General features: G+C 39.1%; 1 protein-coding gene across 1 annotated transcript; it reads left to right on the forward strand.

Moving 5' to 3' along the window:
• The first annotated feature begins 6,989 nt into the window (after positions 1 to 6,989).
• On the forward strand, positions 6,990 to 10,573 carry LOC125291442 (mediator of RNA polymerase II transcription subunit 31-like). The gene is made up of 4 exons (XM_048238200.1): positions 6,990 to 7,343; positions 7,465 to 7,539; positions 7,676 to 7,772; positions 9,289 to 10,573. Exons 1-4 carry the CDS (start codon positions 7,334 to 7,336, stop codon positions 9,506 to 9,508), a joined length of 402 nt encoding a protein of 133 aa, XP_048094157.1. The 5' UTR covers positions 6,990 to 7,333; the 3' UTR covers positions 9,509 to 10,573.
• The last annotated feature ends 320 nt before the right edge of the window (positions 10,574 to 10,893 follow it).

The following is a 10,893-nucleotide window of genomic DNA, read 5'->3' on the forward strand; positions in this document are numbered from 1 at the left end:
TAAGGCCGTGACATGCTGCCGCATCTGTCTCTCGCATGCGGCGTGTGGTGAGAATTGACGCCTGTCTATGTGATTTCAAAACTGAATTAAACACCAAACCGTGATTTTTGTATACCGTTAACACCCCTGTTAGCTGGTTTTATATCATGTTGGTGACCATGCCGCAGTGGATTGTCCATCGCAAAACATGCCAGTGTTTCATCACAACGCTTCTTATTCAGTATGCACCTGACCAAAGGTTATCTCCACAGTGGTCCAAAGTGAATTTTAGGTATATATTTACTCACCATGTACCAAGGTATGACTACCAAATCACATAGTAAATGCACAGGTTCAGTTTTTAAAAAGTTCCTACTCTTGGCATAAATTCTTAGTGTATAACAACTTGCCACAGAATATGGAGAGAGGGCTTTTCAAAAAACAGTGTTGTTTGCAAACCAGTAACATCCTCGTAACATCTGTGGAACCTCTATGTGGGATTGAAGGTATTCATACTAAACTAAGGTCCCATGATTACAGTTAAGAACAAAATGATAAATCATACCCCTGGCAAATATTGATTTAATGTTTATTTTCTCTTGACCAATATGTTTGTTCTGACTGAAAATGACTACCACATGCCAAAAGGTTGTAAGACAATGTGTTAAACGTGTAGAAACATGAAATAAAATAAGCATTTTATTCTTATTTAACTTTTTCACGAAAAATGGTATGTCCAAAATTATTCATACCCTTTTTAAGGAATCAGTGGAAACACCTTTATTTGCATTCACAGCTTTCTTATAATACCAAGCCTCTTCATGTCTCCAGACTGCACCTTTTTAGCAGCAATCCGAGTTTTGAGGCATGAATGATTCTTTGTCATCACTCTAGCCTTGTGCTCACTTTTTTGACGGATGACTCTGGCTGGGCCACTCTAAAATGTTGATATTGTTCTCTGTTAACCATTTCTTGCCTTGTTTGGCTATATCTTTAGGATCATTGTGTGGTTTAATGATCCAATGCAGCCTATTGGGGCAGGTCTCTCGGCAGACTGCCTGATCTTTTCTTCCAGAATCTTAATGTAGCCCCTTGTTTTAGTGTTACCATTTACTTTGAGAAGGTCACCAGGTCTGGTTGAAAAACATCCCAAAAGAAAAAAAAATTCTTACCCCCACACTTGAAATAGACATGGCCTCACTGAGGTTTAATATGTTTTCATTGATTATGCGTTTCTACCACATTTTCTTACAACCTTTTTTCATGTGGCAGTGTAATTTTCAGTCACAACAAACATATTGGCCAAGCAAAAAACATTACATTAATATTTGCCTGGGGAATAATTGTGTTCTTAACTGTTTTCCCCTAATGTCAGTGTGGCTGATGATTGGTCAACTGAGAACAGCTGGCTAATTTCAATGAGGTGAAATATATGCTGAAACGCAGGGAAGACAGAGAGGCAAGGGGTAAAGTCCCTTAAAGTAATTTCTGTCAAGGGTGTTAATGCATAACCTTTATGAGTCTCATTTCAAATAGTTCAGTTTTTGTATAATTTGTTTTACAGTCTAACCTGGCAGTACAAGGCATTACAATGCATAACCTTTATGAGTCTCATTTCAAATAGTTCAGTTTTTGTATAATTTGTTTTACAGTCTAACCTGGCAGTACAAGAATGAGATTGCAATGCATAATGCATAACCTTTATGCAAACCTATGCATTATTGCAATGCATAATGCATAACCTTTATGAGTCTCATTTCAAATAGTTCAGTTTTTGTATAATTTGTTTTACAGTCTAACCTGGCAGTACAAGAATGAGATTGCATGGCAGTAACAAACTGGTACAGCCTATTCTCTTACCTCTTTTATGTCATCTGTTACATGTAGTAAACTTTAAATTACAGCCAATAATAGCTAGACAGTTGTAGCCTTTTATGGTTATAATTATGATTATGGGATTTGGCAGACGCTTTTGTTCAAAGCGACATACAAATACAAAACAATACTTACATTTAACAGGGAACAATTTAAGATGTTGGTCAGACTTAATAAGTAGATGCTGCATATTGGGTCTTGAAATATTCACAGGAATCCATATAAATGGAATCTTCATGCTGCATAATCCAATATTAGTTGTACAGATGTATAGTCTATCTTATACACACTCATTGAACCAAAAAATGGAGACTGTGTAATTATTCCATATTTTGTGTAGTCAGTCTATATCAGAACACCTGTCATACAATCTAAATAGTCCACAAGAAACCTCAAAGTGTTACCTTTCATTTGAGACCAGGATTATGCTTCTACACAAAGGGGTTCATGTGCAGTAAGCATTTGATTGTCGGTATGCATTTTGGATAACCAAAAGTCCTATGGGGAGTTTCCATAGGCATTTTACAAAAGGCATGAGTATACCTTGGCAAATAATGGTCTAAAGCATTGGTTCTCAAAGTGGGGTCCGGACAAAGTTTGAGAACCCCAGGTCTAAAGCACTCATATTTTCATTCTATATTGATCTACTTTTGCACACAACTTCACAAGACCTGGTGCTAGGGCTCATTTGTGTTTCTAAGTGATATCAAGTGACCTAGAGGGCTGAAATGTGGTCAGTTCAGAGATGCTTGTAATCCGGCAGAGAGAAAAAACTATATTTTAGCCTCTGTAACTCTGTGTCAGTACATCACACAGTTATTCTGACTGTTTCCTACGAAAACGACAGGTTCTCAGCTTTCTATAGAGGTCAGACATTTGATGGTAGGCCCCAAAAGAGGTGGGAACAATGCCCTTGTAAGTAGGCACAGTGCAATTTCAGGCAAAAACTTGAAATTTGTATTGGGAATCATGTGGTTAAGGAGAATGGCAATAATAAACAATGTCAATTCAATCAATAGCCTAATGAAATAAACAATGAAAATGAAGGAAAATAGCAATAATAAACAATAAAGTCCATTCAATCAATAATATGACAACAATACAATACTTTTAAGCCTTTCAAGACCTTCTTTCATGTAATATTGGGAATAGTATTTGATACATTACTTCCATCTACTGTTCATATCGTGAATTACCTGTTTCTGGGGATTAAACCAAATGTTTCAGTTAAACACGTGCCTTAGAGGACTTTGCTTAAACCAGCGTTTCTCAAACTGTGGGTCTCGGAGACATGCCAGGTGGGGCGCGAACTGACGTGAAAAACAGGAGGTTTTTTTTATTTATTTTTTATCTGTAGCCTGGGCCCAGGTAGCATCCGATGCGCAATGGACGCACTGTGTTATTCACAGGGAAGCGCTCGTGTCAAGGCAGGTTAGTTAGTCCCGACCTACATGAGATTTTTTTGAACGTTGTTGTGAGAGTGGTGAATTTCATCAAAACCCGGCCCTTAAAAGCGCGTCTATTCTCCGCACTTTGCGAAGAGATGGTAGCTGACCAAAAGGCTGTATTGTTTTACAACGAGGCAAGGTGGCTTTTCCGAGGTAAAGTGCTGTCGCGCGTGTTTGAGCTCCGAGTCGCTTTTTCTTGGAGGAAGAGCGCATGTTTGAATCTGCAAGCACGTTCACTAATGAACATTTTTTGACGAAGCTGGCCTATCTTATAGTGGGGTACGAATTGTCATGAAATAATGTTCCCGTAGGATTTTTTTGCTAAAATTGATTTTTTTGTTTTATCTGCTTTATTTGGGGTCCTACTGTTGAGAAATGATGGGGTGCAAATTTTCTGACCCCGTTTTGCCCGTCCTCTGGGGGGCGCTTTCTCACCTTGGCCAGGATAATGACTGCACACATTCATCTACTAATAATGATCACATTTTCACAATCTTGGTGTCAATTTAGGGGTTATTGAGGATGCTGAGTCCATTTATGACAGTTTCATTGTGATCAGAAGTTGTTATGTCTCATTTTTTGGTAGTGGTTTAGGCTTTTCTAGGGTATTTTATCATATTTTTTGGTCAAATTGATTATATACACTCTAAGTTATGTGCACTCAAGAAGTTAATACACAGTATAAACTTGAAGAGTATTTTATATAATAATAATAATAATAGTAATAATAATAATAATAATAATAACTTTGTTAGATATAGCGGCTTTAGAAAGAGTTAGAGACTAAAGGCCTCAGTGAGCAGATATGTGTTTAGATACTTTTTTTGTTGTTGTTTTTTAACAATCTGGTGAACAATCTGATATTTTCCTTTACAATAGCTAATAAAGCAATCAATCATTTAACATCTTTGAAATAAAACTAATACAAAATGTACTGTAGCTCTACTGCAATGGCAGTGTACATTAACTAAGTACTGAACTAATTGATGAACTAATTGATAAATGAACTAATTATTCATGTAAAGTTGCATAAACATGAACAGGAAATAAAACATCTTAGAAATACACTTCTACATAAATCGATCATTCATCAGCATCATCCTCATTTGTAGTATGCTTGGTCGCATTTTCACAGTCACCAGCAAAGCATTTGCAAAAAGGAGTACAGGGAATTCCATGTCTGTGACAAGTGCACCTGAGTGTTTTGCACTGGGTTTTGCACACACATTTTGTCAACTCTATCACAGCAGGGGCAGGGAGTGTAAGACATGTCACAGGAACATAAACTCCTTCTTGGAAAGTCCAACCATTTTCTTCAATCTGAGGAAGAACTGGACAGTTTGAAATGTAGGATTTATCATGCATGGAAATGTAATTGGCACGAAGGATATGAGGCAACAAGGCAGCTCGTGACAGAGGTAACATTTCTCCCTCCAAGTTCCTGGTCCGAAATAGCTCCCACCTCAGTTTTGGTAGAGTTGTGTGACCAGTTGACCTATAGACACTGCAGACAAACTGCTCTAGACCTCTGACTTGTTGGGGAAGTTCACCATTGATGAGATTAGATGGCAATGGACCTTCACCAAGCTTCTTAAAGCAACTGATGACAGGATCATCATCATCAAGTTTTTATGTAGGCATCAACCCAGGTCTTTTTGCTGACGCACACATATTTACCACCCCAGTCAGCACCAGAGAAATTGTGGAGACCGATAAGGCCTTGACATTTTTGATGTCCTATTATCTGCACTCTTTCTACCACATCAATTTCTCTATATTTTGTGCCCTTACCAGTAAGAAACTTGAGATGAGTGTGAGGTCCAAGGTGCATACCAGCAACAAGATCAAGCAAAAGGATTAGGACATCAGTATCTGGTGACCAAACTCTAACTTCACTCCAGCCAGTCTCAGCTGAACACACCATTGCTTGATGAGTAATAAGTGTATCTGTCTCTTCAAAAGTTCCTTTAGAGACAGTTTCATCTCCAGATGAATTTCAAACTCCCTTGATGTTGCTGCTCTTTTCTGGCGTGTTTTGTCCTTTAAAGACTGGTCCAAGTAATAATAATTTTGTCTTCTTGTATCTTCTGTCTGTATCTTAGCAATGTGATTCTCAGCTTTGTGTCATTAGACAGAATTAAAACACATATATCTTGTGTTGAAATAGTTATCTTTGACAAAAATTGGCAAGCAGAAATGAGGGGGCCAAATAAAGTTGTGACTGCTGATGATTTACTTTCTCTTTAAGGAAAATCCAAAATGGCCAATTGTTTATAATGAGTGGGGAAAATTTGCAATGATCATCAATATGAGTATGAAGAGTATGACTAGAGGGGGGGGGGGGGGGGGTCAGAAAATTTGCACCCCATCATTTTACAACAGTAGGACCCCAAATAAAGCAAATAAAACAAAAATATAAATTTTAGCAAAAAAAATCCTATGGAAATACAATTCGTACCCCACTATTAGCGATATATTTGATATATCTTATAGCGATACATTTGAGTTAAATGTCCAGTTACAAGGCAAAGACAAGCACCTACCTCACCTAGCAAATAAGATTACTGCATTCACCTGAAACTTGAGTATGGGACAGGCGTCTCAATCACGACAGTATTATGCCTTTGAGATTTCTGAGCAAAATCGCTGAAACGTCTGATTGGGAGGCACTCTTGTGATCCCATGTATTAAACAGTAGGCCTACATCACATCCCTGCAAAGTTTATTTCAAAAATATTTCCCAACCAGCAGTGCTCAGTATGACTGGATTATGGATCCATTTAATGCAGCATGTTGGTATTTCATTGAATATATTGTACAATGCTGTAAAATGGCCTATGCTTCCTAATATGTTGCTGGAAAACAGACATATGTGTGTTATGTATTTATTTATTATTATACAGTATGTCAGATGCAGGGCTATGCCTACTTGAAGTATTTGGCTACCCTAATTGATATTCTCTTGGCATACTGTTCAACTTCTAGCCTAGAAATCTAGACGCACCCTAGCAGCAGCAAATTACATTTGCTTCCAGGGCTAGTCTAGCCACTCTCCATTGGCTTGTGAGCTCGAAAAATTAAACTTCTATCAGGCCAATCAAATCGTGTATAGAGTTGTTAGGCGGGCTTAACATAATGATTGATGGCAGAGTTGCAACGGTTTGGCTTGAATTCCCTGCTACTTGAAAACAAAGAAGATGGATGTTGCCGTTGGCCAGCAGTGTGACACGAGTTAAGCTTGTTTTAAGATGGCAAAAGTTTGAACTAGCCAACTAGCTCCGCTGGTGGGAAAACGCATGGGACTCAGCGCTGTCCTATTGCGTGCAGAGGGAATTTGAAAGACAACCGATTATCCTGCCCCTCGGACTGAGCACTGCGAACGGTGAGTGCCCAGACCCTACATTTTAATGTGGGTCTGGCTCGTCAGGCTATTCAACTTCCACTTTTGTGGATTTATTTGTCTTATTATTGTTTTGATTTTTCCTTTATCCTCCTTCTATATCTAGGCTATTTGTTTTGTTTACTGGAAAAATATTTGAGCTTTAAATCAAGTTTTCAATAAAGCATGGTGGGGGTTATTTCTTTCACAAATATTATACCACTCCTCTCCAAATGGGGGCAATGTTACAAAATTAGCCTAAGATACGGTGCACAATATCCCTACAGCTGCAAAAGAAGAAAACCTTCACGAGACGAGGGCGCACTGATCCTGGAACGGTTCTGAAAGTGGCCTTCGTGCTTAATAATTGTTGGTGGGGGGAATCGAAACTGATCCCAAGTCAGGCATTGAGCTTGTTTTACGTCAAGCGATGTGTCACTGAAATACGGCAAACACAAAACAAAATCTCTGGCAATGGCTACCTACGCAAAGGACGTGAAGGGACAAAGGCGTTTAGATAATTGCGTGGATTTATAATTGTGCCTTTAACATTACTCTTACCTCGATAGTCTTACTGAAAGGTTACAGCAGTAGGCTAGAAGCATTATAAACGTTAACGTTACTTGGCTGACATTATAGTGGACCTGGCGTGATGGAAACGGGTAAGCTAGCTAACGTAGAATTAACTTATCTTGTAACGTTAACGTTAGCTCTACATGGAAGTGAAATAAACTGACATTGTATTGTTGCTGAGCTTATTACATACTTGTCGTTGGTCAACAGAGGAACAAGCGAGGAACCGTTTCCAAGCGGAGTTGGAATTCGTACAGTGTTTGGCAAATCCAAATTACCTCAATTGTAAGTAGCCTATCCATGAAATCATGAAATTACATTATTGTGAACTTTTTCTGCCACATTAACATTGTGTGATTTAATCATTTCTCAATTCAACCTTTTAACGTGTATTTTTATGTCATCTAATGACTCCTTGTAGTTCTCGCTCAGAGAGGTTACTTCCGAGACAAGCCCTTTGTGAACTACTTGAAGTACTTGCTTTACTGGAAGGAACCTGAATATGCCAAATTTCTAAAGTAAGTGTTTTGTGGTATAAAGACATTCAATAATGAGCTGTACTGAAATTGAGTTTACAACAAATACATGTGTAGAGAGACATAGCCTTAACCCCCCTTCCTCCTCCTCTCTCTGTCTCTCTCTCTCTCTTTATAATAGGCCTACTGTTGCAGCATAGCCCATTGAAATGCAGCTTCAATACACTTCAATCACACTTCAGAATATGCTTTTCAGATTATGCAGAATATAGACAAATGTTTCAAAAGCATCATTTCCAGGGAAGCTCAGCCTCTCTGAGAGTAAATGGGGGTGTGGGCTGGCTAGGATGCTGGGCTTGTGTATGATTCTCATTTTATTCACCTTGGCCATTTACGAGGTAAAAGGGTTACTTGCCATTACACCTCAGTAGCAGATGGTGGTGGTAATGCACTCCGTTTGCAAAAAAAAAAAAACTCACTGAAGAACAGGCCAGTGAACTATCCTTTTTCGGTGAGCTTTTTTTTTGGCAGTTCGCAAACTGAATGCATTACCACCACCATCTGCTGGACTAAGGTGTAATGGTAAGTGTACCCTTTAGCCTCGTGAATGGCTGCCGGGTGAATAAGGTGAATTGGAGGAACAGTCAAAAGGGCTGGACCTGTATTTGATTAACAGCATGTACTGTCAGGACCATCAAGTTATAAGTGTTGGTAGGTGAAGACGAGAGGCAAGCTGCTGCTCATTTTCATTTATTTGCAAGGAATACATTTTGTTTCTATTTGTCTTTGTCATAACCTAGGCCTACTGTAAATACATGGTTCTAGAGTTTGTTACTTACTTTACTGTCTTTTCCATTGAGTATATAAGGTTGGTTATGTAGAGGCTAAATCTAGCCAGCCAGCTTGCTAGCTATGGAAAGTGGCTGCTAGACTATGCTAATATTGTTTACCTGATTTTTAAAAGCCACTTGAGGGTATTCCTTACAAGAAGATACTTGGAATAAAACAGCAAGACAGATTCACACCCAGAATAGATTTAGTTGAAAAATCACAGAGAAATAACCCAGGCAATAGGTTATCAAATAACCAGACTTTTTAACCCTCCTAGAACTGGCTGGAAGTGCTGTGGTTATGTAGCCAACTGTTGGCCATGTCTGAAAACTCTCAGTTGGTCTAAACTGAGTTTAGGGGGGATTTGCTTTAGCCCACAAAGGACAATGTAGTAGTAGCCTAATGATGCTAAAACAATAATTGACTCATTTTATCACAGCTTCCCCTATTTCAAAGAGTAGCATTCACCACTGCTCCTTGATGCATCAGTTTTAAGTCATGTCGAATGGTTGTTAATTTCTTTATTCATGGAGTGTAATCTCTGTTCTATTATCAACACTAAAGGCATCTCTGTGCATGTTAGGGGTTAAGACACTAAGCCAGAGATGGGGTTATCTCACTCTGTTCTTAAAACTTCTGCATGTTTGACTGGATTGCTAAGTAACTAACACATGAGTGAAATAATCTCTGTATTGTTTGACTTTCTTTACTTGCGTGACTCCACCAGATACCCCCACTGCCTGCCCATGCTCGAGCTCCTGCAGTATGAGCACTTCCGCAAGGAGCTGGTCAATGCCCAGTGTGCCAAGTTCATCGATGAGCAGCAGCTCCTGCACTGGCAGCACTATGCCCGCAAGCGCACGCGGCTGCAACAGGCCCTGGTGGAGCAGCAGCAACAGCAAGCCCTGCAGCAGCAGCTCCCCCACAGCAACGCCGTGGCCAAGTGAGACGTGGTGTGTGGATGAGAGAGAGAGAGAGACAGACAGAGAGACAGGAGGAAAAGGAGAGGGGAATGAGAGAAACAGTCCAACTGTCTTGCTTCAGAAGACACTCTCATGAACAGTGACAACTGGGTGGTGTTTGAAAGCATCAAGGTGAGGTCGTCTCCCTAACACATGGAGGGAATAGAGAGAAGACAAAAGAATAAGAGTTGGAGATGGTATGGCAGTGGGTGGATGCTTACACTGTGGACAGATGTACCTGTGGCATTGCTCAATGCTCATCATGCAACAATAGTCAAGTTTGCCTTTAGTTTTTTCTTTGGTGTATGATCTTGGACACAACAAAAGCAAATAGCTTTAAGACTGGGGTCTGGGTGAAGTAAATGGATTCACGTTAAATTGTGGAATTTGTCATGGAGAGCCTGAAAGAAGTGCTCTGATGGTTGAATTTAAGTCTTTCTAAAAGTAGTAACAGTAATTTGTGGTATGCAAGATGTCTGCCAGTTTGGAGTGACATAGTAATCATTTTCATTTCTTTTGCCACCCTCAGTTGTTTTTGTAAAATGTGGAAAACCCTTTTGTACACTTATTAAAGAGATTTTGTATATCAAACAATCTTTTTACATGTTGTATAAGTCTCACGTAGGTCAGCTATGGGCTATGTACTGCATGCAATGGAGAAACCTCAGACCATCTGTGAATCCTTGGCAGTTAGTTCAGATTCTTTGCAATATCAAATTAACCTCACCACTCAAAAATAACAGGAGGTGACATAGAAATGATGTACAAGAGGGGCAAGAGAGCTACTTCTATGCTGACCTGGTGAGCTATACTGAGAGAGAAGACTTTGCACATCTTGCTAGCATTACAAATCATCAGCATCAGATCCCTCTTCCAAGCATTCATTTACACATGTTAATGTTTTGATATACTATGCAAAAGTGTTCAGCCCTTCCATTTCCACAATTCATGAAATTTTACATTTCTATTTAAAATCTTTGTTCAAGTATATTTCCAAAGGCAATAACAAGTTTGTCTGTGAACACTGAAAATAAACTAAACTGAATTGCATGAGTATCCCTATACTTTTCAGTTCCAGATTCGGGCAGATAACAAATTACTTGCAAAGGATACAGAGCTACCCCTTACTTGACCATAACATGAGAATGAGGTACTGCTTATGAGTGGTTAGAGATCTCCAAGATGGAAAAATCACTTCCAAGAATGGCAATCAGCCATGGCAATCAGTGAAATAATACCATAATTTTGTGTGTGTGCATGTGTGTAGGCATTACGTGCATCCGTACAGAGTCTGCAACCAAACCCAAACAAAGTTCTTTGATGACTTAAATATGTGTCTATCCGAACTGCACACATATACTTTTACCATT

This window comes from Alosa alosa, chromosome 2 (assembly GCF_017589495.1).
Source record: "Alosa alosa isolate M-15738 ecotype Scorff River chromosome 2, AALO_Geno_1.1, whole genome shotgun sequence".
Taxonomy (NCBI): Eukaryota; Metazoa; Chordata; class Actinopteri; order Clupeiformes; family Clupeidae; genus Alosa; species Alosa alosa.